The sequence below is a fragment of the Suncus etruscus genome, chromosome 16, assembly GCF_024139225.1.
Source record: "Suncus etruscus isolate mSunEtr1 chromosome 16, mSunEtr1.pri.cur, whole genome shotgun sequence".
NCBI lineage: Eukaryota > Metazoa > Chordata > Mammalia > Eulipotyphla > Soricidae > Suncus > Suncus etruscus.
Window position 1 is genome coordinate 43,150,917 of NC_064863.1, and position 25,889 is coordinate 43,176,805.

General features: G+C 40.3%; 2 protein-coding genes across 2 annotated transcripts in view; one reads left to right on the forward strand and one right to left on the reverse strand.

The window, feature by feature from the left end:
• The window catches only part of OCIAD2 (OCIA domain containing 2), a 945,756-nt gene that overhangs the window by 832,295 nt on the left and 87,572 nt on the right, over window positions 1–25,889 (reverse strand). The window lies entirely within an intron of this gene.
• On the forward strand, window positions 6,700–8,840 carry LOC126032462 (vasculin-like). Its single transcript, XM_049790156.1, has one exon. The coding sequence runs from the start codon at window positions 7,283–7,285 to the stop codon at window positions 8,654–8,656; it is 1,374 nt and encodes a 457-aa protein (XP_049646113.1). The 5' UTR covers window positions 6,700–7,282; the 3' UTR covers window positions 8,657–8,840.

The window sequence follows — 25,889 nt, forward strand, 5'->3', positions numbered from 1 at the left end:
TTAAATGCCCTACACCTATCCAGTGCCACAATTTTATTTTTTAATCTTTATTTTGCCTCTTCAATTATTTTACTTTCCTATCTAACAAAGCTTAAGTCACATTGGCAATAGACATATAGGGAATAACCCAACAAATAAAATTTTATTAGAAAATTTTTAATTTGAATTATATGGGGCCAAAGAGATAGTACAGAGGATAAGTGTTTGCACATGGCCAACCTTATTGGATCTCAGCACCACATGTGGACCCTGAGCCGCATCTGGAGTAATCCCTGAGCAGAGTCAGCACTAAATCCTGAATCCTGGCAGGTATGACCATTGGGATGTGTGTGTGGGTGTGCATAAAAGCTAAGATGATTAGAACAACATATTGCAGTAGTCAAAACAGGGAGCACTAATGCCCCTAAATACTGGTGAGAATAATGAGCATCATTCTCATTCTTTGCAGACTGGAATGAAAAGTGGTACAACTATATCACCTTAGTTAGTTTCTTTCTTTTTAGCTTGTCGGTTTCTTATAAAACTAAGCGCACTGCTTACCAAATGATCCAGCAACCACACTCCTAGCTTTATAATCATAGAAAAATTGGCAAATGTTTAAAGTAACATTATTAAAATTGCCAAAACTCCATAGGTGAATGGATAAATGAGCAAGTATTTCCAAACCATAAAATTTTATTTAAAAAAAAAACTCCTAAAAGAATCATGAGCTGAAAAAATAATACAGTGGGTAGGGAGCTTATCTTGCATGTGTCCACCCTGGTTGGGTCCCTGGTACCATATATGGTGTCCCTGGTCCCACCAAGAGTAAGAGAGTATAGAATGTAGAGGCAGGAATAATCTCTGGACATTAGCAGGTGTGGCCCAAAAACAACAACAAAAAATTTAAATTAAAAATAATATTTTAGGGCCCGGAGAGATAGCACAGTGGTGCTTGTCTTGCAAGCAGCCGATCCAGAACCTAAGGTGGTTGGTTCGAATCCCGATGTCCCATATGGTCCCCCGTGCCTGCCAGGAGCTATTTCTGAGCAGACAGCCAGGAGTAACCGCTGAGCACTGCCGGGTGTGACCCAAAAACCAAAATAAATAAATAAATAATATTTTAATGAGCTATCAATTTAAGAAAGGATTTAGAAGGAAACTAAATGCACACTGTCAAATAAAAGAAGCTAATATAAAAAAGGCTAAGTATTGTATGATTCCAACTCATATCATATTCTGGAAACAGCAAAACCATGAAGGCAACAACATCATTGGTACTATGATACCAAAACTAATTTAGAAAATAAAGTTCTACAAAGATCAATCCATTTGAATTTCCTAAAATGAGGTTGCCTTCAAATCATCCTGGGACTTAACAAACTGGACTCCTTTAGCTGACTTGTCCCTGGTGTCTGGCCATATGTCCAGTTGGTTGCCCAGGTTCACATTTTTCTTCATGCATTTAGGATTGTCAGAATGGGATGATAGAGTTTCACGCCCAGACTGTAGTGTCAATGTTCTGATTCATGGCTAAACACATCTTGGCTATGTCCTCGTTTTGACAATAATGGCATTATAGAAATGAAAGCTGAACATAGAGGTCTTGGGATCTAGAAATGATAACTATCTGATATAAATTAATACATCCTCAGAGACAAATGAGATCATTTATCAGGGTGACTCTGTGGACTCTAATTTCTTCAGAGCATTTAGATCATTCTTGAAATGATAGCATTCATTCATTATCATTTTCTTAGTTTCTTCTCTACTGCCTCCCGCTGGAATGTATTTCCATAAGAGCTCTCCTTTCTATATTATCTTGTAAATTCCTATATTATGTATAAGAGTTCCTGGTATGTGGTGGATATTCAAGGGTTGCTCACTTAAAATAGGTAAACTGGGGGTTGGAGAGATAGTGAAGAAGTTAAGGTACTTACAGAAACCAGAATCTTTAACTACAGAAACCTGACACCAACAACAGCGAATGTGTGAAAAAAAAATTTGCTGGGACCACAGAGAATGACTCAGGGGTTGGACAACCAGGTATGCTGGACCCCAGAGTTGGTCTTATGCCTGAAAATTTCAGGGTTACGGTCTCCTTGTATTTAGGCCAAGACTTTTCCTTTCCATTTCTCCCATATTTTTCTGGGCCTATGCAAACAACAATTGCTACTCTCACACCATTTTTACTGTATTTTTAACTCTTATCCTTTAAAAAAAAAAAAAAAAAGAACTTACTAAACTTTCTGCTAGTGCTTTAAAGAATTCATTAGTAATTCAATAATTTTCAAAACTATACTTGCTACTGAACTTTTTCTTTCCTTTCTCTTTCATCTCTTTAGTTTTTCTTTAAATTTACTATTTTTTTAATCATGTTGCTTTTGCTCTTCCTGAAATAAACGTATTATGATCAGTTATGTCAACTATGTAATGCATTTTATTTAAATAAATAAAAAAATATTTTAAAAAAGAAATTAAGGTGCTTAGTTGCATGAAACAGACCCTGGTATGATCATTGTCACAACATATGGTCCCCCAAGAACCACCAAAAGTAATCCCCAAATATAAAGCCAGAAGTGAGATCTGAGTATTACTAAGTGTAGTCCAAGTTTGCCCCTAACAAAAGGAAAGAGAGAAATGGAAGGAAGGAAGGAAGGAAGGAAGGAAGGAAGGAAGGAAGGAAGGAAGGAAGGAAGGAAGGAAGGAAGGAAGGAAGGAAGGAAGGAAGGAAGGAAGGAAGGAAGGAAGGAAGGAAGGAAGGAAGGAAGGAAGGAAATGAATAAAAAGAAAAATGTTAGTGACATTTGATTTCTACCATTTTGATGTTAGTGTTAAGGAGACAACCATGATTTACAAAGTTTTTTGTTTTTTTTTTTTGTTTTTGTTTTTGTTTTTTTTGGTTTTTGGGTCACACCCAGCGGTGCTCAGGGGTTACTCCTGGCTATCTGCTCAGAAATAGCTCCTGCCAGGCACGGGGGACCATATGGGACACCGGGATTCGAACCAACCACCTTTGGTCCTGGATTGGCTGCTTGCAGGGCAAACGCCGCTGTGCTATCTCTCCGGGCTCCAATTTACAAAGTTATTTAGACTTGAGTAAGTACAATTGTACAATAAGTACAATCTTAGAAGTACCGTATTTCAACACCAATCCACCAACAGTGTCAGTTCCCATTATCAGTATTCCTATACTGCATCATACTCCAACCCCCACTTCCATCTTCCCCCACCTCCTACTAGCCACCTTGGTAGGCACATTACAAAGTTTGGCTTAGATTTCATGTTCTCAATGTTGATTTGTGCTTTAGACGTATAGCTATACCACACTTGCACATCACTAATATAACTAGAGCCCCAACCTCTCTTCTCCCATTACTTCCTTTCTAATCTTCTTTCCCACCTTGATTTCTTTTTTTTTTTTTTTTTTTTTTTTTTGGTTTTTGGGTCACACCAGGCAGTGCTCAGGGGTTATTCCTGGCTCCAGGCTCAGAAATTGCTCCTGGCAGGCACGGGGGACCATATGGGACGCCGGGATTCGAACCGATGACCTCCTGCATGAAAGGCAAACGCTTTACCTCCATGCTATCTCTCCGGCCCCTTTTTTTTTTTTTTGGTGATTTCTTTTTTTTTTTTTCTTTTTTTTCTTTGTTGGTTTTTGGTTTTTGGGCCACACCCGGCGTTGCTCAGGGTTACTCCTGGCTGTCTGCTCAGAAATAGCTCCTGGCAGGCACGGGGGACCATATGGGACATCGGGATTCGAACCAACCACCTTTGGTCCTGGATCGGCTGCTTGCAAGGCAAACGCCGCTGTGCTATCTCTCCGGGCCTAACCACTTTGATTTCTTTCCTTCTCTTTCTTTCTCCTCCCTTAGCTCTGTGGTCAAGAGTGATCTAAGGATCTCCTCTTAACTACATTACTTTCCCTCATTCAGTTAGTCTATATACCACAGATATGTGAGATCATTTGTGCTGTCTTTTCTTCTTCTCTTGCTTACTTCACTCAACATATCTTCCAATCCCAACCAGATTGCAGCAAATTACATGATTTTATCATTCCTTGTAACTGCATACTATTCCTTTGTGTATATGTACCACATCTTCATATGATATATGTACCACATTTTCCGACTGATTTCATCTTTAAGCTATTGTACTAAGTGCAGCAATGAATGGTGTGTATACATTTTTTAACTGAATGTTTTTAAGTCTTGGGAGGTAAATATCAAGTGGAATTGCTGGATCATATGGGTGGATTATATGGCAGCTAAATTCTAGTTTACTGAGAAGGTAAGGCGCTTGCCCTGCATGCAGAAGGTCTTTGGTTCAAATCCCAGCATCCCATATAGTCCCCCAAGTTTGCCAGGAGCAATTTTTGAGTGTGGAGTCAGGAGTAACTCCTGAGCACTGCCGAGTGTGACCCAAAAAATAAACGTAAATAAAAAATAAAAATTTAAAAAGTTCCTTTTTCACACATTATCACCAGCACAGGTTGTTCATACTATTTCTGATATGTGCCATTCTCACTGGTGTGAAATGATATTTCATTGTTGCCTTGATTTGTATTTTCCTAATGATAAGTAATACTGAGGACTTTTCCATGTGTCTTATTGGCAATCTGCTTTTCTTCCTCTGAGATGTGTCTGTTCATTTCCTCTCCCCCATTTTTTGATAACATTTTTTTAAATTTTTTATTGATCTTTGTTAGTACATTGTATATTCTGGACATTTAAAGTGTTGAATTCAGCAGCTGCCTCACTGCCACGCACATCTTCTAGGCAATGAACTCCAGCACATCACGTAGAAAACACCACACTAAAAGTGTGACAATGGGAAAGCAACAACCATGCATAGAGAATGAAAATGGAAAATATGATGACCTGGAAAGTACCAACAATAATTAACCTCTCAGATAAGGAGTTTAGGGAAGAAATATGGAGGATCTTCATAGAAATCAAAAAAAAGCTTTGATCAAGCTGAACCCACAAACAAGAATCAAGAGGATATGAAGATAAAAATAAGAAAACTACAAACTGAAATAACAAGACTGAAAAACTAGATAAACAAAATGAAAACCTCACTGAAAAGCCTCTCCAATAAAAGAACAGAAGTTTAGGTCAAAATCAGTGAACTAGAAGATGAGATGCATAACAACTCCATACAACAGAAAAGAATGGGAAAAAAAGCCTTAAAGCAAACGATCAGACAATGGGGGAAAATCCTCAAAGAATGTAAACAAATGAAAATAGAAATCTTTGATGTAAGAGGCCATGTGAGAGATGTGCATGGCGGCAGGGACTGAGAAATAAAGCTGGCTGACTCCTGGAAATTCATCTGACTGCTTTGTGAATCTATCTGCCCTCACCCTGCCACCTTCAGACCTGCCAGACCAAAGGGGTTGCAGGAGCTGAGTCAAGTCCAGAAAGGCCTCACCATCCCCCTACCAATACTAGGACTCTTTAATTTATATTAAAACAACATTTGTGGGCCCGGAGAGATAGCACAGCGGTGTTTGCCTTGCAAGCAGCCGATCCAGGACCAAAGGTGGTTGGTTCGAATCCCGGTGTCCCATATGGTCCCCCGTGCCTGCCAGGAGCTATTTCTGAGCAGACAGCCAGGAGTAACCCCTGAGCACCGCCGGGTGTGCCCCCCCCCAAAAAAAAGACAACATTTGATAAACTCAAACAACATAAGAATCATTGGAGTCCCAGAAACCCAGGAATAAAATCCCCAGGAAGAATCAACAATCAAGGACATCATTGCAGAGAAACTCCAAGAGCTAAAGACTGCATGCAACCATATCCTGCATGCCCAAAGAGTACCAGCTAAAAGAAACCCAAAGAAAAGCACCCCAAGACACATACTAGTCACAATGACAAATCCCACAGATAGGGATAGAATACTAAAAGCAGCAAGATCAAAGAGGGAAATTACATTCAAAGGAGCATCCTTAAGATTTACAGCAGGATTTTGGGACCGAGACTGGCGGTGGGGGAGGGAAAAGCGGCAAAAGGGGATTATTCAAAGTACCGAAAACCTCCTCCCGGGATCGAGCGCGGCGGCACCCCAGGCCCGGAGCCCCTCTGGTGCGGCCGAAGGTGATCGAATTACTCAGATATGAAGATTTTCTTCTAGGTTTTGTGTGAAAGGCCCCAGATATTTCAAGTGGCCATTTTGGAATTACAATGTTTTTGGATAATTTTGCCCCAGAAGTTTAAGATCGGCAGGAATCGTCTCGGAAGTGTTCTGATAGTAGTGAATGTTTCTACAAGCCGCTTAAAAAGAGTGACGGACACCGCTTCACTATTTCAGTTCAGACGGATTCTATAACATACTCAAGTATTGCAGCTGGTGGTATTTTTGCCTCCCTCACCCTCTCTGTTGGTGTTCTTCAGCCAGAACTGTAAGATATGTTTGATTTGTGTACTGAATAGTTCCGACAGTTTCAAATTACTGTTTAAATATTTCTGACGTCCCATGGCAGTTTATTTTTACTTTTATTAAAAATTTTAGGAATTGGGGGCCGGGCGGTGGCGCTGGAGGTAAGGTTCCTGCCTTGCCTACGCTAACCTAGGACGGACCGCGGTTCGATCCCCCGGCGTCCCATATGGTCCCCCAAGAAGCCAGGAGCAACTTCTGAGCGCATAGCCAGGAGTAACCCCTGAGCGTCACAGGGTGTGGCCCAAAAACCAAAAAAAAAAAAAAAAAATTTAGGAATTGTTTACCTCAACCCTTTTCAGATCACAATGGGACAGATTTTCTAAATGAAGACATTGAAAAACACAATCTTTCTCCTTCTATCTTTTATTTAAGTGGGATTTAAGATGTTGCCATTTCCCAGCAGCATGGTAGTATTGAGATAGCTATGTGTCTGTAGATGCTGAATGTTTAGGAATGCCCTTCAGATGTGAAGTTTCTTTTTGTTTTTGCTTTTGGGCTCATAACTTGGATATTTCATCTGGAGTGGATAAGTACAACTGTGACAAATACATGGAATAATTCAAGAAGACTATAGAATCTTAAATCCAAGGAACTTGGCTTATTCTGAAGATAGCCATATGAAAACTTTAAAACAGAAGTATGGGTAGCTGACTTGAAGTAGTAACTCTATGTCAAATAGTCGTAGGTTAAGTATCTTTAAAGAACTTGGATATTATTTCAGAGGATACAAAATAAAAAAACAAACTGGAAAACATAAAATTACAGAGAAAAACGCAACACCTTCCTGTGCAGTCCTATTGGAATTTGGACTTGCCATGAGGTGTTGAAGCCTATTTCATTGAGTCGGAGAGACTGGACCTAAATGGCGCAGCATGACTTTGCACCAGCCTGGCTTAATTTTCCTATTCTGCCATCGTCAACAAAGTCGTCATTGAATTTTGAGAAGCATTCTGAAAATTTTTCATGGACAGAAAATCGGTATGATGTGAATCGTCGACGACACAACTCTTCAGATGGCTTTGATTCTGGTATTGGACGACCTAATGGAGGTAATTTTGGAAGGAAAGAAAAAAATGGATGGCGTACACATGGAAGAAATGGTACAGAAAACATAAATCATCGAGGGGGGTACCATGGTGGAAGTTCCTGTTCTCGTAGCAGTATTTTTCATCCTGGAAAAAGCCAAGGACTACACAAAAACAGCATGCCTGACAATGAAACAGGGAGGAAAGATGATAGGAGAGAACGTAAACAGTTTGAGGCTGAAGATTTTCCATCTTTAAATCCTGAGTATGAGAGAGAACCAAATCAGAATAAATCTTTAGCTGCAGGTGTATGGGAATATCCTCCGAATCCTAAATCTAGAACCCCAAGGATGCTGGTTATTAAGAAAGGTAATGCAAAAGACTTACAGCTCTCTGGATTCCCAATTGTAGGAAATCTTCAGTCACAGCCAGTTAAGAATGGGACTGGCCCAAGTGTTTATAAAGGCTTAGTCCCTAAACCTGCTGCTCCACCTACAAAACCTACACAATGGAAAAGCCAAACTAAAGAAAATAAAGTTGGGAGTTCTTTCTCTCATGAGTCTTACAGTGTTGGTAACTTTAATGCTTTTAAACCAACTGCCAAGAATTATAGTCCATCAACAACTTCAGTAAAAGAGCAGCCTCGGCTAACCAAACTGACCCGTATGCGTACTGATAAGAAGAGTGAATTTTTGAAAGCATTAAAGAGGGACAGAGTAGAAGAGGAACATGAAGATGAAAGCCATGCTGGTTCAGAGAAGGATGACGACTCGTTTAATTTGCATAACAGCAATAGTACTCGCCAAGAAAGGGACATAAACCGAAATTTTGATGAAAGTGAAGTTCCTCAAGAGAATGGCAATGCCTCAGTGATATCTCAACAGATCATTCGTTCTTCTACCTTCCCACAAACGGATGTTCTTTCAAGTTCACTTGAAGCAGAACACAGATTGTTAAAGGAGATGGGCTGGCAAGAAGACAGTGAAAATGATGAAACTTGTGCTCCTTTAACTGAAGATGAAATGAGAGAATTCCAAGTTATTAGTGAACAGTTACAGAAGAATGGCCTGCGAAAAAATGGTATTTTGAAAAATGGTCTGATCTGTGACTTCAAGTTTGGACCCTGGAAAAACAGCACTTTCAAACCCACTGTTGAGAATGATGACACAGAAACAAGTAGCAGTGACACATCAGATGATGATGATGTGTGAAGGATTTCCTAACAGCTTTAGAAATTTTAGTGTGATACATCTCATACAATTTGGGGTGAATTGTAAAAATGAAGAACTATAATTTACGTAGTAAAAAACCCCATTAGAAGATGATTTTTTGGGGGACTTCAATATGAAGAAAACCCAAGAATGTTGTGTTGGGCTGTGTTGAACTTTATTTCTTTGTAAATGAATGTTGTAGAAATGAGGACTTTGGTTGATCCAACATTGACATTCTCATCACTGCAGCATTTCTCTGACTAGCAATGTGACATGTAACAAATGAGATTTTCTCATTTAATAATAAAAAAATTGTGTAATGTTTGTGCAAAGCTTCTGTCTAAAATGTCCAGGTCTTAGGGAAAAAAAAGGCAGCTTACACTGTTTTGCTTGCAGAGTCATACCTTTTTCTTACAATGGAACTCCTCAAGTCTACTTTGTGCGCTTCCAATTCCCTCCCCTCCCCCCAAAGGACAATGTAGCATGTTGGCTAAATCTGGAGCAAAGTGCACTAAAATTAATTTCATGAATTCAACTGTTGTATTAGTCACCTTTCCAAACATAATTGCTCTTTAGCCATTTGTAGTTCAGTAAATGTTACAGGAAAGACTTGGCCACACTTACAAATTTTAAGAGGTGATTTCTAAGAGCTTTATTTGGGTATGTTGTCAGACCAGGATTTTCTGGGCTGGTGGAAAAGAATCTTGTGGGAAAACTTATTTTGATAAATTATTACACATGCAGAAAAACTGATCACATTGACTGGATCTGTCCACAACATGGAAAATAAACTGGATTTTCAGAACAAAAAAAAAAAAAAAGATTTACAGCAGGGGGCCGGAGAGATAGCATGGAGGTAAGGTTTTTGCCTTGCATGTGGAAGGACAATGGTTCGAATTCTGGCATCCCATATGGTCCCCTGAGTCTGCCAGGAACAATTTCTGAGCATAGAGCCAGGAGTAACCCCTGAGCACTGCCGGATGTGACCCAAAAACAAAAAACAAAAAAAAAAGATTTACAGCAGACCTGTCACAAGAAACGCTTAAGGCCAGAAGGCAGTGGTAGAAAATAGTGACAAAACTCACTGAAATGAATGCTTCACCTAGAATACTGTACCCAGTCAAACTCAAGTTCAGGTTTGAAGGAAGTATACATAGATTCATGAATAAATAACAGCTTAGAAACTTTACAGACTCAAAACCAGCCTTAAAAGAAAAAATGAAAAGTCTATTTTAAGACAAGACAGACCAACAGGCACACCAAACTTCTACACAAAGATGTCACTAAATCTCATGACAATTGTCTCTCTCAACAACAATGGATTAAATGCACCAGTTAAGAGACACAGAGGGAAATTTCATGACTTCATCTCTCCTGACAGCTGCATAATATTCCATTGTGTATATGTACCACAGTTTCTTTAGCCATTCATCTGTTGAAGGGCATCTTGGTTGTTTCCAGAGTCTTGCTATGGTAAATAGAGCTGCAATGAATATAGGTGTAAGGAAGGGGTTTTTGTATTGTATTTTCCTATACATGGATGTACATGGAATCTATTATGCTGAGTGAAATAAGTCAGAGAGAGAGAGAAAAACGCAGAATGGTCTCACTCATCTATGGGTTTTAAGAAAAATGAAAGACACCCTTGTAATAATAATTTTCAGACACAAAAGAGAAAAGAGCTGGAAGTTCCAGCTCACCTCAGGAAGCTCACCACAAAGAGTGATGAGTTTAGTTAGAGAAATAACTACATTTTGAACTGTCCTAATATTGAGAATGTATGAGGGAAATGTAGAGCCTGTTTAGGGTACAGGCGGGGGTTGGGTGGGGGAGGAGGGTGATTTGGACTTGGGGTGATGGAATGTTGCACTGGTGATGGGTGGTGTTCCTTTTATGACTGAAACCCAAACACAATCATGTATGTAATCAAGGTGTTTAAATAAAAAAAAATTAAAAAAAAAAAAAAAAAAAAAAGAACTAGAGTTTTCTGACATGAATTAATATATATAAAGTACTGAAAATAGTAAAAAAATGTTTTTAAGGGGTTGGAAGTATAACATAATTTTAACTACAAAGAAAAAAAAAAAAAAAAAAGAGACACAGAGGGGGGGGCCGGAGAGATAGCATGGAGGTAAGGCGTTTGCCTTTCATGCAGGAGGTCATCGGTTCGAATCCCTGCGCCCCATATGGTCCCCTGTGCCTGCCAGGAGCAATTTCTGAGCCTGGAGCCAGGAATAACCCCTGAGCACTGCCAGGTGTGACCCAAAAACCAAAAAAAAAAAAAAAAAAAAGAGAGACACAGAGGGCCCAGAGAGATAGCACAGCGGCATTTACCTTGCAAGCAGCCGATCCAGGACCAAAGGTGGTTGGTTTGAATCCCGGTGTCCCATATGGTCCCCCGTGCCTGCCAGGAGCTATTTCTGAGCAGACAGCCAGGAGTAATCCCTGAGCAATGCCGAGTGTGGCCAAAAAAAAAAAAAGAGACACAGAGTGAAAAACTAGATCAAAAAGCTGAATCCAACATTCTGTTGCCTATAAGAAACACATCTAAATAATCAGAACAAACATAGACTCAGAATCAAAGGTTGGTGGACAATCATCCAAGCAAACAACTCCATTAAAACGCTGGTCCTTTCCATTTCACCTTTGTGAAAATCCCATCTACAACATCCTGTGACCTAAAGAAATAAATACACAATGGAAAGGCTACGAGTCTACCCAACAAAGGAAAATTAGCCAGCACTAAAGAAGGGCATGAACTATCAAACCACAAAAAAGACATGGAGGGGGCCAGAGAGATAGCACAGTGGTGTTTGCCTTGCAAGCAGCCGATCCAGGACCTAAGGTGGTTGGCCTGGTGTCCCATATGGTCCCCCATGCCTGCTAGGAGCTATTTCTGAGCAGAAAGCCAGGAGTAACCCCTGAGAACCGCCGTGTGTCCCAAAAACAAAAACAGAAACAAAACAAAACAAACAAAAAAAAAAGACATGGAGGACTCTTGGTTGCATATCACCAAATGGAAGAAGCCAACCTGCGATCTGCAAAGGCTGCCAACCATGTGACCCCAATTGTGCGATGTCCTAGGAAAAGTGAGACTAAGACGACAATGAAAGGACCAGTAGTTTCTTGGGGCTGGAGAGATGAATAAAACAGAGACTTTGAGGTACTTGTCATACTCTGTATGACACCATAATGACAGTACAGGTCATCTATCAGACATTTATACAAACCTATAAAATGTCCATAAGAGACACTAATGTACACTGTTGACAGGAGTAAGTCAGTGATACCTTATCAAATATAATAAAGGAAATGTTTCTGAAGAACCTTGTTGATAATAATGGAAGTCTCATATGAGAAAGGGAGGATAGGCCCCATGCCGGACCCTTCTCCCTGGCCTGGGGAGTGCTGGGAGGCTTGGCAGGCCTCCAGCTGTCCCTGTCTTTTTCCCCTGACTCCAGGCCTTTCCTGAGTGCCAGCTCAGATGGCCAGAATTGGGTTCAGGTAGACTCTTAGTGATCCTCAGGCTTCCCCCCTACCTCTCCCTACACTAATGGGAATTCGCTTTGGGAGGAGGGCGGGCCATTCTAGCACTGGTTTATGTTGGGACAGTCACTGGAATATTTTTCTTCTTGTTTTCCTATTGATAGTACTATATGCATATATTTTATATATCCATAACATCCATCTTGTATTGTGACCTTGATACTGCCTTACAAATCTCATTTCTAATATTTTACTGCCTCAGTCCCAACCCTTATTTCCCCCCATCTTCCCATGTAGGTGCAGCTCATGACATGAAGCTCACCACATAGAGTGATAAGTGCAGTTAGAGAAATAACTACACTGAAAACTATCATAACAATGTGAATGAATGAGGGGAAAAGAAAGCCTGTCTTGAGTACAGGTGTGGGTGGGGTGGGGAGTAGGTAGATCCGGGAAATTGATGGTGGGAATCCTGGACTGTGAAGGGGGATGTTCTTTACATGACTGTAATCATACAACTACAATTATATTTGTAATCATGGTGTTTAAATAAAGATAATTTATATAAAAAAAGAGAGAGAGAGAAGGGGAGGATATAAGAAAAATCTGTGCCTTCCACTAGAAAGGATGTTGTCAGGCTTTTATTTCAGCTCCTCCAAGTTTTGAACCCTCTTACCCGATTCCTGCTAAGAGCTTGTCTGGACTTGTCAGCAATAGTTGCAGGCATGAAGAGGGAGCTTGCCACAGTAACATGTTGGTGTGGAATAAAAATTTGTTCTTGGATCCCTAAAGCATTGTACAGATTTAATGCGATTCCTCTAAGGATACCCATGACAATCTTCAAAGAAGTGGATCAAACACTCCTGCAATTCATTTGGAACAATAAATATCCAAGAATAGCTCAAGCAACCCTTAGGGAAAAAAAGATGGAAGGCATCACTTTCCCCAATTTAAAATTGTATTACAAAGCAATACAGATACTCCTCGCTTAATGACCAAATTCCGTTTCAAAGACTTGGTCATTAAGTGAATTGATCATTAAGTGAGGAACTGTATGTACTGTACACAGTAGTACAGTATATACATAGTACTTGACAATAAGTAAAATAACGAGAAAGATCAAACTGAAAACTTCCACTTGTTTTAATTTGCATAGGTGTGTAATTTTCACACATACTGTAATGTATTACAGAACATAAAGTTAGTAAAGTAGGTACATTAAAGCACCAAAAGCTACAGTATTGTACTGTAGAGTGTACAAGATGGAAAAAGGATATTTAAAATAAAATAATGGTGAAGAGATGATTAAGTGTGAGCAGTCGCTAAACAGGTAGGTCGTTAAGCAAGGAGTATCTGTAGTCATAAAAACATATAAAGAGGGCCCGGAGAGATAGCACAGCGGCGTTTGCCTTGCAAGCAGCCGATCCAGGACCAAAGGTGGTTGGTTCGAATCCCGGTGTCCCATATGGTCCCCCGTGCCTGCCAGGGGCTATTTCTGAGCAGACAGCCAGGAATAACCCCTGAGCACTGCCAGGTGTGGCCCAAAAACCAAAAAAAAAAAAAAATATATAAAGAGACTCTCAGATCAGTGGAATAGACTTGAGTATTCAGAGAATGTTCCCCCAGACATACAATCAATTCATCTTTGATAAAGGGGCAAGAAATGCAAAATGGAGCAAAGAAAGCCTCTTCAACAAGTGGTGTTGGGACAACTGGTCAGCCACATGCAAAAAAAGGACTCAGACTTCCATCTAACACCATGCACAAAGATCAAATTCAAATAGATTAAAGACCTTCATATCAGACCCAGAACTATAAGTTATATAGAGGAACAAGTAAAATACTCCATGACATTGCAACTAAAAAGGAAACACCACTGTCCAAACAAGTGGAGATAGAAATAAACAAATGGGACTACATTAAACTGAGAAGCTTCTACACCTCAAAAATAAAAGTGACTAGGATACAAAGGCCACCATGAAATGGGAGAAAATATACCCATCAGTTAAGGGGCTAATAGCTAAGATGCACAAGATACTGACAGAACTTAACAAGAAAAAAAAATCTAACCCCATCAAAAAAAAATGGGGAAAAGAAATGGCCAAAATGCACATGAATAAATGCTCCACATCACTAATCATCAGGGAGATGCAAATCAAAACAACGATGACTTACCAAAAAAAAACAAAAAAAACAAAAAAAAAACGATGACTTACCATCTCATGCCACAGAGACTGGCACACATCACAGAACAAGAACTATCAGTGCTGGCATGGATGTGGGGAGAAAGGAACCCTCATTCACTGCTGGTGGGCATGCTGTCTAGTCCAGCCTTTCTGGAAAACAATCTGGATATTCCTCAAAAAAATGGAAATTGAGCTTTCTTATGATCCAACAATACCACTCCTAGGGCTAAACCTAGGAACACAAAAACACAATACAAAAATGCCCTCTGCGTGCCTATGTATATTGCAGCTCTATTTACAATAGCCAAAATCTGGAAACACCCCAGATGCACGACAACTGATGAGTGGCTAAAGAAACTGTAGTACATATATACAATGAAATACTATGCAACTGTCAGGAAAAAAGGAAGTCATAAAATTTTCCTATACATGGATGAACATGGAGACTATTATGTTGAGTGAAATAGGTGAGAGGGAGAGAGATAGACACAGTATAGTCTCACTCACTGTGAGATTTAAGGAAAATAAAAGACAGTATGGTAATAATACCTGGAGACAATAGAGATGAGGGCTGGAAGGACCGGCCCTCGATATGAAATTTACCACAAAGTTACCACAGTTAGAGAAACTTACCACAGTTAGAGAAATAACTGCACCAACAACTACCGTGACAATGATAGTGAGATAGAAAAATAGAATGCCTGTCTTGAAGACAGGCAGGGGGTTGGGAGGAAGGAAATGGGGAATATTGACGGCAGGAAAGTTACATTGGTGAAGCATGGTGTATATTCAATGACTGAAAACCAACTATGAACATTTTTGTAATCATAGTGCTTAAATAAATTATTATTTTTTAAAAAAAGAGGAGAGAAGAATGTTTGGCAGCTGGTTCAGAGGCTTCAGCACGGTGCGTCAATCATTAATTTTCAGATGAATGAATGAACACTTGAATCAACTCCAAGTCCTCACAACTCAATCTACATCAGAGTTTAGACTGCTGGCAAGGTAAAATGGTATATGGGATTATATATTTTCTTCCTGGAGGGTCTCAGACAAAATATCCCCTTTCATTATGCCTTGAGTCATTAAACTAGACTTATATTACCATAGAATTAAATAATTGGAGAATGTTCATCTTTCACACTCACACTATTATCTGACCTCATGAAGGAAACTTGGATTTTAAACCCCATTTGCAGATTTCTCCACTCTTCCCACACACACACACTTCATTGCCTCACAGCTCATACATGTGATGTACACAATTCTGTGTTTCAGGGAATTTGCCTTTACAGCTTGAGAAGGTACTGGCTGAAGACCATAATACTGTATCGTTCATATTTCAGACAATTGAATAAGGCTCTTTTACTTCTGATAAATTCTGGGACTTATAATGAGAAGTTGACCTTAAGGAATATTCATTGTGGAGAAAGAATAAAAGATTTTGTTTGTTTTTGTTTGTTTGTTTGTTTGTTCTTTCGTTGTTTTGTTTTAGGCCACACCCATTGACACTCAGGGGTTACTCCTGGAGATGCACACAGAAATCGCTCCTGGCTTGGGGGTACCATATGGAACGCTAGAGGATTGAACCGAGGTTCGTCCTAGGCTAGCACTTGCAAGGCAGACGCCTAACCTCTAGCGCCACTGCTCCGGCCCCAATATTTTAATAAGAAATAGGGAGCAGGATAGATATAAGTAGATTCCACACTCAGTCTCAAGCACAGCTCAAGATTGAAAACTGGGTATGGGGCAATAGCATAGTAGGTAGGGCATTTACCTTGCATTTGGCCAACTTGAGTTTAAGCCTCAACTCTCCCAATAACCCTCTGATTCAGCCAGGAATAATTCCTGAATGCAGAGCAAAATTAACCTCTGAGCATCACCAACTACCCACAAAAATGATTAAGAAGGGACTGGAGAAATAGTTCAAATAGGGAGTTTATGTTGCATGCAACCCGCCCAGGTTGGACCCCATGTGACCCCCTGAACCTACCAAGGTTAATTCCTGAAAACAGAACCATAAGTAAATAGTGAGACTGATCGGTATGGCCCTAAAACAAAGCAAAACAAATAAAAAAAAATAGAGAAGAACAGAAAAGGGTTGATCTGTTAATTCAATTAGCATTTTTAGATCTAGGCATTGTTATAGATGCTAATCTATTTTTTCCATAAGATATTTGCTATATGTTTAAAATGAACAGCATTGGTCATTCAAATCCCAGCATTATTGGGGTGGCCCAGGTATCCCCAGTACCACAGGGTCTGAACATACCACATCCTCCAGATCTTGACTGAATCACTGGTCCAGTTGGCTAGTGAGGTTCCCAGACCCCCTAAGCACTGGTTGGAGGTACCTACACACACATTTTGTTTTGGGGTAACATCCACACCCAGTAGTGCTCAAAGCTTACTCCTAGTTCAGCATTCAGAAATTACTCCTGGCAGGCTAGGGACATTTGGGATGCCAGGATCTAATACAGATCAGCTATGTTCAAGGCAAGTACCCTACCTGCTGTCTGTACTACTACTCCACCACCCTCATCTATTTAGGAACTAAAGAGATGAGTCAATGGGATGAGCATGTGCTTTGCAAGAAGGAAGCCTGGGTTCTCTATCCCTGGCACCACATGTTACCCCACAGCATCATCCAACAGCAACCCCCACCCTACACACCAATAAGTGTGGCTTCAAATTCAAAACAAGTAAATAAATAAGTGATAAAAATGTTTTTAAATTGCAGGTCTCAGAGTCAAAGAGATACAAAGGTTAAGTACTTGCCTTACATGTAGACCCTATTTTGATCCCCAGCACAGCCTCTGGTTCCCCAAGCACAATTAGGAATAATTTCTGACCACAGAGCCTGAAGAAAGTTCTGCACATTGCATGTGTGGTACAGATGAATGAATCAATAAAGCAATCAATCAATTGCAAGTCTGCAGAAAGATGACGTCTGGAGTTCTGTGTTCGATCCCTGGCACTGCATGTTCTTGAGTGCTACGGGGAGACTTAACAATCCTTCCTCCACCTGTGCATTTTTGTTTCCTGACCTACTGTGTGAAGCCTGGAGCATAAGGGACTTTATTTTGTCAACTTAATGTTAAGTTTCCACTTAAGGCTAATAATGCTAAGTTCCATATAAGGGTTAAGTTTCTATTCCAATAATAATGATGCTGAACCAAGGCCCTATAAACTACAAAATACCATCCTAGATATTTAGCCATAAAAGAATTTGATGAAATACCCTTGAAACACCCAGACAATTATCAATCAATGTAAAAGTCAGGACTTCCTGCTTTTAGTCCTATATAACTTGGCTTGTGACCCTTTGGTGGGGTCACCTCCTGAGGGAGGTGGCCCTGCTTGATCAGTTTGTAGCTTGTTAGTAGATGAAATAAAGCTTTGCTTTGCTTTATTTCAATTATGTGGTCTCATCCTTCGACTCCAAACCCTAACAACTGTGCCCACTAATAAACTCTAATTTCCTTATGACTTTTTGTATTATCTTTTTCCCCATGCTCACCCTCCCACCCTGTGCCAAAATTTTTGGCTCCATTAGGCACCATACATGATTGTTTTTGGGTTTCAGTCATGTAAAGAACACCACCCATCACCAGTGCAACATTCCCATCACCAATGTCCAAGTCTCCCTCCTACCCACCCAACCCCCGCCTGTACTCTAAACAGGCTCTCCATTTCCCTCATACATTCTCATTATAAGGAAAATTCAAAATGTAGTTATTTCTCTAACTAAACTCATCACTCTTTGTGGTGAGCTTCCTATGGTGAGCTGGAACATCCAGCTCTTTTCACTTTTGTGTCTGGAAATTATTATTGCAAGAATGTCTTTCATTTCTCTTAAAACCCATAGATGAGTGAGACCATTCTGCGTTTTTCTCTCTCTCTCTGACTTATTTCACTCAGCATAATAGATTCCGTATACATCCATGTATAGGAAAATTTCATGACTTCATCTCTCCTGACAGCTGCATAATATTCCATTGTGTATATGTACCACAGTTTCTTTAGCCATTCATCTGTTGAAGGGCATCTTGGTTGTTTCCAGAGTCTTGCTATGGTAAATAGTGCTGCAATGAATATAGGTGTAAGGAAGGGGTTTTTGTACTGTATTTTTGTGTTCCTAGGGTATATTCCTAGGAGTGGTATAGCTGGATCATATGGGAGCTCGATTTCCAGTTTTTGAAGGAATCTCCATATCGCTTTCCATAAAGGTTGAACTAGACGGCATTCCCACCAGCAGTGGATAAGAGTTCCTTTCTCTCCACATCCCCGCCAACACTGTTTGTTCTCATTCTTTGTGATGTGTGCCATTCTCTGTGGTGTGAGGTGGTATCTCATCGTTGTTTTGATTTGCATCTCCCTGATGATTAGTGATGTGGAGCATTTTTTCATGTGTCTCTTGGCCATTTGTATTTCTTCTTTGTCAAAGTGTCTGTTCATTTCTTCTCCCCATTTTTTGATGGGATTAGATGTTTTTTTCTTGTAAAGTTCTGTCAGTGCCTTGTATATTTTGGAGATTAGCCCCTTATCTGATGGGTATTGGGTGAATAGTTTCTCCCACTCAGTGGGTGGCTCTTGTATCCTGGGCACTATTTCCTTTGAGGTGCAGAAACTTCTCAGCTTAATATATTCCCATCTGTTAATCTCTGCTTTCACTTGCTTGGAGAGTGCAGTTTCCTCCTTGAAGATGCCTGTAATGTCCTGGAGTGTCTTGCCTATGTGCTGTTCTATATATCTTATGGTTTTGGGGCTGATATCGAGGTCTTTAATCCATTTGGATTTTACCTTCGTGCATGATGATAGCTGGGGGTCTACGTTCAATTTTTTGCAAGCGGCTATCCAATTGTAGGCACAATATTTTATGTGTTTTGATCACTATTACAGCACTGGACTATTTGTAATGGAATTGAACAGTTGGCAAATGGCCTAGAAGTACCAGTATGAATAAAATTCTGTCTTATGAAAACTGACCTCTCTGTTTCTTTGTTTCTCTCCATTCTTTTTTGTACATTCAGCTGCCTATCATGGATTATTCCCACCAGGCTGTTGTAACCCTACCTTCTGTTTTGCCCCACAATGCCTCACCATGCTCTGTGGCTGCTTCTTTCCCAGTAGAGCAGTTCAATTGCCTTTACTGCTAAACCAAGATTTCCCCGGGTCACTCCAGACTCCCAGGGAACACTTGCTTTTTTGATCAAATGAAGCTTGCCTCTTGAATAGAAATGTTCCAGAGCCCTCATCATGAGTCTGTGGCAGGCAGGACCTCTGAGTTGATGAAAGAAAAGCCTATTTGTGTTTCTCAAGTTGGTCTAAATAGGGTGATGAGGAGACACACTTCTGTCAACAAAATTAAGAGTACACCCTCCCTGAAGCCTCATTCCACCCCCCCCCCCATTCTTCCTAGGTAACTTGACCTTACCTACAAGACCCCGCCCATTTTCTGGGAGGAGTCTTGGAAAGGGTAGATAAGGCTTTGACCAGAGGGGACTAGGCCTTTTTTGGTCTTTTGCCAGCATGGAGGTCAAAGGGAAGATGGCTGAAAGGAGTTAAGATGCAGGGCTAGCTAAGAATGGCTGAATGCTTAAAAGGTTATGATATAGGCCACACATGTGGTGGATAAGGCATGAATAAAAGTTGATGATTCCTGATGCCTGTCTCTGGATGAGTCTGATTCGCGGTTCACCTAAACCTGGGACCCGCCAGCTGAATGGGGATTGCGGAGCCACGTGGCCTGGGATGGCAGAGAAAGATCCCTCCATCCATCCATCTCAATCCAGCACCATCGTAAATTATTTAATTCTACACTCCCCTTTCCCAATTACAAAACAGACCAACCTCCTTGGTCTCCAAATGCCAGGAGAACATTTCAGCCAGAGTTTAATAAAAATAAGACATACCAAAAGGAAGAATAAAGCCAACAACAGCAGGAATTAAACCAGGGCACTAGCAAGCCAGTAAATGCAATCAACAACAGTGTTTAAAGGTGGGTTTAATTAAAGTGCAGGAAAGTGGTATCTGGCCCAAAAAAACATCAATCACCTTTCAACACAAAGAATTATGTTAGAAAATGGGATACAGATTAGATATGACGGTGTTTTTTGGTTTTTTTTTACTGTAGGTAGCAAACAAAATGGGAACAAAGCATTGAATGTCAACACCAAGTGGGCAAATATTGCAAAAAGAATATGAGTAGAAAGGGCCCCAGCACCCCTCTACCGCCTTGCTCCAGATTTCCAGGGCTTCCCTGGGCCACATGCCTGGGCAAGCCAGCGAGGTGGGTCCCTCAGCAGAGCTTGAAAGCCCTAGGACTTCCCCCAGTCCCCACTCGGCTCCTTAGGGAGGGTCTGGGTGGGGGCCCTGAACTTCTGGCCTCCCAGCTTCTTGAAGGTTCTCTTTCCTTCCTGGGAGCCAGGAGTCTCTACCAGCATGGGGTTCGGCAGGCCTCCGCCATGTCAGAGGCCTTCTTAACCAGACCTAGGGGGGTTGCGGGACTTGAGTGACCCCAGAACCCCTCTACCGCCTTGCTCCAGATCTCCAGGGCTCCCCGAGCCACATGCCTGGGCAAGCCAGCGAGGGGGGTCCCTCGTCGGAGCTTGAAGGTTACCCTAGGCTTTACTTGTGGGTTGCACTAAAGCAGTCACTGGTAATCTCTTACCAGTCTATATTTTCAAAACCGCTCGGTTTTGATACATTAATAGTTTATTACATTAATAGTTCTCACTATCATTGAATTATGTTTTTGTGTATGCAGAATGTCCATTTTGTACTCTGCCCTTTCGCACACCCCTACAAAAGATCATTTTTCTCTTAACTCTCTCACCCCCTATCATCTTTACTCCACATTTACCCTTTTTAACTTAAGTACTGTAGAATCCTAAGTCACAGACCATAGTGGTGCCCTGAAGTTAACACCCCCCCCCAACTATTCCAAAAGGCATAGAATGTATACATATGTCTTTTCAACATTTTATGTGTGTTTTCTTTGACAGCTATAACTCTTGCTGGATATTTTCTTATACACTGACGATTTCCCCCCCTTTTTTTTTAATCTTTTCTTCTCTTTGTGAACTGTTCAATAGGGAATTTGGTGAAAGAGTCCCTCAGTTTAATGCTAATGTTTGAACCAAGTTATGGGTATTGTTGGACGTGTTCTTACGCCCCCATATACTCCGATAATGCCACGTGGCTTTATTTCTTGTTTGCTTAGGCACATTAAAATGGGAAAATACTATACATACAAATAAGTTCTTATCTAATAGAGATGGGAACACACAAATCTTGTAGTGCAATGGGACCTTACACCCTGAACATTGACATAATGACCTGGCACAGGCCTCAGAAGAATGGGCATTCTCCATTTACCCCTGATCTAGGGAAGACATCTACAAAACATCCAAGGTTGTCTATAACATCACCTGGAGGCAATTCTCTACCAGGGAAGACCCTACCACTGCTCTGACATCAACCTACTTAAAATAGACTTCCCTTAACACTGAGAAGACTTAACAACAATGACCTGCTTACTGGACTGGGCTTTCTGTATTGTCCCTTAATTGTGAGGTGAAACTAGAGGATATTCCACACCAGCCTGACTTCAATGTAGGATGTGCAGATTTCAAGATCTTTAATACAGAAACCTGATGCCAACAATAGAGACTGCATGAAATATAAGACTGTATTGACACTACAGACAATGACTTGGATTGAACAAACTAGTTTGCCTGGAACCTAGAGTTGGTCTTATGCCAGGAAACTTCAGGGGTAGGGTCTCCTTGTATTTAGACCAAGGCTTTTCCTTTCTATGTCTCCCATATTTTGGTGGGCCTATGCAAACAATATTTGCCACTCTAATACCGTTTTTACTGTGCTCTTTTAACTCTAACCCTTAAAAAAAAACCTCTTAAACTTTTGATGTTAACTTAAACCAATATGCATGTGCATGAAAATATAAAAAATATACTATGCCTTCAATGTTTAAGAAGTCACATAAATCTCATGCTTTAGATTGCTTTGTGTACTGCTAAGAAATGTTATAATGTACTACAATCTGGGGGCTTGTGGACAAAGTAATTGTACATGGGTTCTGCCTTATGTTTCTTAATGTTCTTTGACTGTAAGTTCAATATTTAGGCATCATCAAGGGGATTTCTTCTGAGAACTCTGTTTATGGGCAATTGTCCTTCCACTGTAACTTTACCTTGTCCTCTTTGCATCATTGTTCTCATAATTAAAAATTAAAAATAAAAATATATATAATAATAATAAAAAGAAAGAAAGGGAAATGTGTTGAAACCAGCATTCAAGGACTGTTGCAGGGACTTAAAGGGGTGTTTTTGGTAGGAAGGTCAAAAGAAAGGGAAAAAACGCAAAAACTTCTTTAGGGCTTTTGTTTCTTTTGAAGAATAAGAGCAGTTGAATTTGGTCTGCAAAGCCAGTTTCTTCATGGGCTGGAGAGATCACATAGCAGGTAAGTTTCTTGTCTTGCACACAACTGGTCCTCACCACTGAGCACCACCAGAGGTGCAACCTAAGAGTAGAGCCAGGAGTAAATCCTGAGAACCACTGGTTGTGACCCAGAAAATAAAGAAAATCAGTTCTTGGTTACACAACTACACTTCAAGTACTCAATAGGTATGGGTGACAGAGTGAATGATATAGAAGCTGAACTTTTCCATCAATCTAGAAAGTTCTATAAACCAGCACTGCAATAGTTTGTCAGAAAAGCAAATACACATCTGTACCAACTTGATCTCTCTCTGTCTCTCTGTCTCTCTCTGTCTCTGTCTCTGTCTCTGTCTCTCTGTCTCTGTCTCTCTCTCTCTGTCTCTCTCTCTCTGTCTCTCTCTCTCTCTGTCTCTCTCTGTCTCTGTCTCTCTCTCTGTCTCTCTGTCTCTCTGTCTCTCTGTCTCTCTGTCTCTCTCTCTCTCTCTCTCTCTCTCTCTCTCTCTCTCTCTCTCTCTCCAGAAACATTCTTTTCCGTCCATCGCAGACAATATGATGGCACCTCCTGAGAAACCCAGAGGAAATGTCCCTCCACGAAGTTCAATCTTCCATTTCTAACCCATAGAATAACAATTTGTAGGGGCCGGAGAGATAGCATGGAGGTGAGGTGTTTGCCTTGCATGCAGAAGGATGGTGATTTGAATCTGGGCACCCCATATGGTCCCCCGAGCCTGCCAGGAGTGATTTCTGAGCATAGAGCCAGCAGTAACCCCTGAGCACTGACAGTGTGACCCAAAAACCAAAAAAAAAAAAAAAAAAAAAAAAACAATTTGTTGATTTAGTTAATGCTAGTTAATAGTACAAGGGTAATTACAGTTACCTTGCACAATGTTGACCCAGATTCAATCTTAGTGCCACATGGCCCCCTTCTGCCAGTAGAGACACCCTCTCTTTAGCACAGATCACAGAACAGCCCCAAAGTACCACCAGGTGTGGCACCCAAGTCCTCCAAACACAAAACAAAAAATTTTAGTATGTTGCTGAGAAAAGAACAATCTCTTTGAAAATAGTTGGCTTAAACTTATATGTTATGTGAGGAAATATATACAGTCCTCCCAACTAGAAATTCTAAATTTGAATTAAAGAATGCTGTACTTGGTATGTAAATATTTTCTCCCAGGAAGTAGCTTGAGTTTTCATTTTATTGATTAATTCTTTTACTGCACAGAAGATTGTTGGTTGTATGTAGAACTACTTACTTATGTTGGGCATTGTTACTTGTGCTCTGGGTGTCATTTTGAAAAATAAAATATGAGGGGCCAGAGAGATAACATGGAGGTAAGGCATTTGCCTTTCATGCAGAAGGACAGTGCTTCAAATCCCGGCATACCATATGGTCCCCTGTGCCTGCCAGGGTGATTTCTGAGCATAAAGCCAGAAGTAACTCCTGAGGGCTGCCGGGTGTGACCCCCCAAAAAAAAACAAAAACAAATAAAATAAAATAAAATAAAATAAAAATAAAATATAAGGCTGGAGCAATAGTACAGTAGGTAGGATGCTTGCCTTGCACACAGCTGACCAAGGTTCAATCCCTGAATAGAGTCTTTTTTTGTTTTTGTTTTTTGTTTTTGGGTCACACCCAGCAGTGCTTAGGGGTTACTCCTGGCTCTATGCTCAGAAATCGCTCCTGGCAGGCTCAGGGGACCGTACGGGATGCCGGGATTCAAACCACCATCCTTCCACATGCAAGGCAAATGCCTTACCTCCATGCTATCTCTCCGGCCCCTGAATGGAGTCTTATATGGTCCCCTAAGCCTGCCAGGAGTGATTACTGTAGGCAGAGCCAAAAACAAAATAAAACAAAACAAAACAAAAACAAAAATAACTAATAAATAAAATAGATATTATTATATAAATAATAAAATAAAGAACTTTGGCCAAGCCTTCCCAGCTGGGGAATTCTTTCTCTTCTATTTTTCAATAAAGTTTTCTATCACTAACTGAAAAAAATAAAATAAACGCCAATACCAAAGTCAAGAATTTGTGTGTGGGGGGGGGGGGGGTTTGGGCCACACCCGTGATGCTCAGGGGTTACTCCTGGCTATGCGCTCAGAAATTGCTCCTAGCTTGGGAGACCATATGGGACGCCGGGGATTGAACCCAGGTCTGTCCTGGGTCAGCAGCATGCAAGGCAAATGCCCTGCTACTGCGCTATAGCTCTGGCCCCAGTCAAGGATTTTTTATTCTGTACTTTTTTGTATAGTTTTGCTGTTTCAGGTCTTATGTTTAGGGCTTTAATTTGTTTTGACTTAATTTTCCTGCACAACATAAAATAGAGGTTTCATTGCATGTCTCTGCATGTGATTATCTAGTTTTTGCCACATCAATTATTAAATATTATTTTTCACATTTAATTTTGCTTTCTTCTCAAATTATCTGGCCTATATGTGTTTATTTCTAGATTCTCATATTCTGTTCCACTGACCTATATGTTTGGTACTGCTCTGGTTTTAATCTAACACTGTACTGTTTTGTTTACTATAACTTTGTAAGACAGCTTGAAAATCAGAAAGTATGTTTCCAGCTCTGATAGTCTCTTTCAAGATTATCATTGTTGTGTGTGTGTGTGTGTGTGTATTTAGTGGGGGGGCTACACTATGTGGTACTCAGAGTTTACCTCCACTAGTACTTGATGGACCCTATAGGGACCAAACCCAAGCCTCCTGTATGCAAAATATGTACCTCAGCCCATTGAAATATCACTTTAGCCCACAGGATTGTTTTGACTAGTTATTATAATTCCATATACATTTTTAGACTTATTTCTATGAAAAATGATACAGAAAAATTTATCCAGATTGCATTGAACATGTGGTTTGCTTCAAGTAATACGAACACTCTAACAATATTAAGTCTTCAACTCATGAGTAGGGAATATCTTTCCATTTATTTGTGTCTTCTCCAATTTCTACCACCAAAATCTCATAACTTTCAGATTACAGATCTTTCTCCCTGGGGTCAAATTTATTCTAAAATTGTTTTATTGTTTGTGATGCTATTGTGAAAGATATTTCTTTTTCAATGTTTTTCAGTTGGTGTAT

What these genes read in the sequence shown, in the direction of transcription:
- LOC126032462 (XM_049790156.1), top strand. Translation starts at nt 7,283, where the DNA reads ATGGCGCAGCATGACTTTGCACCAGCCTGGCTTAATTTTCCTATTCTG.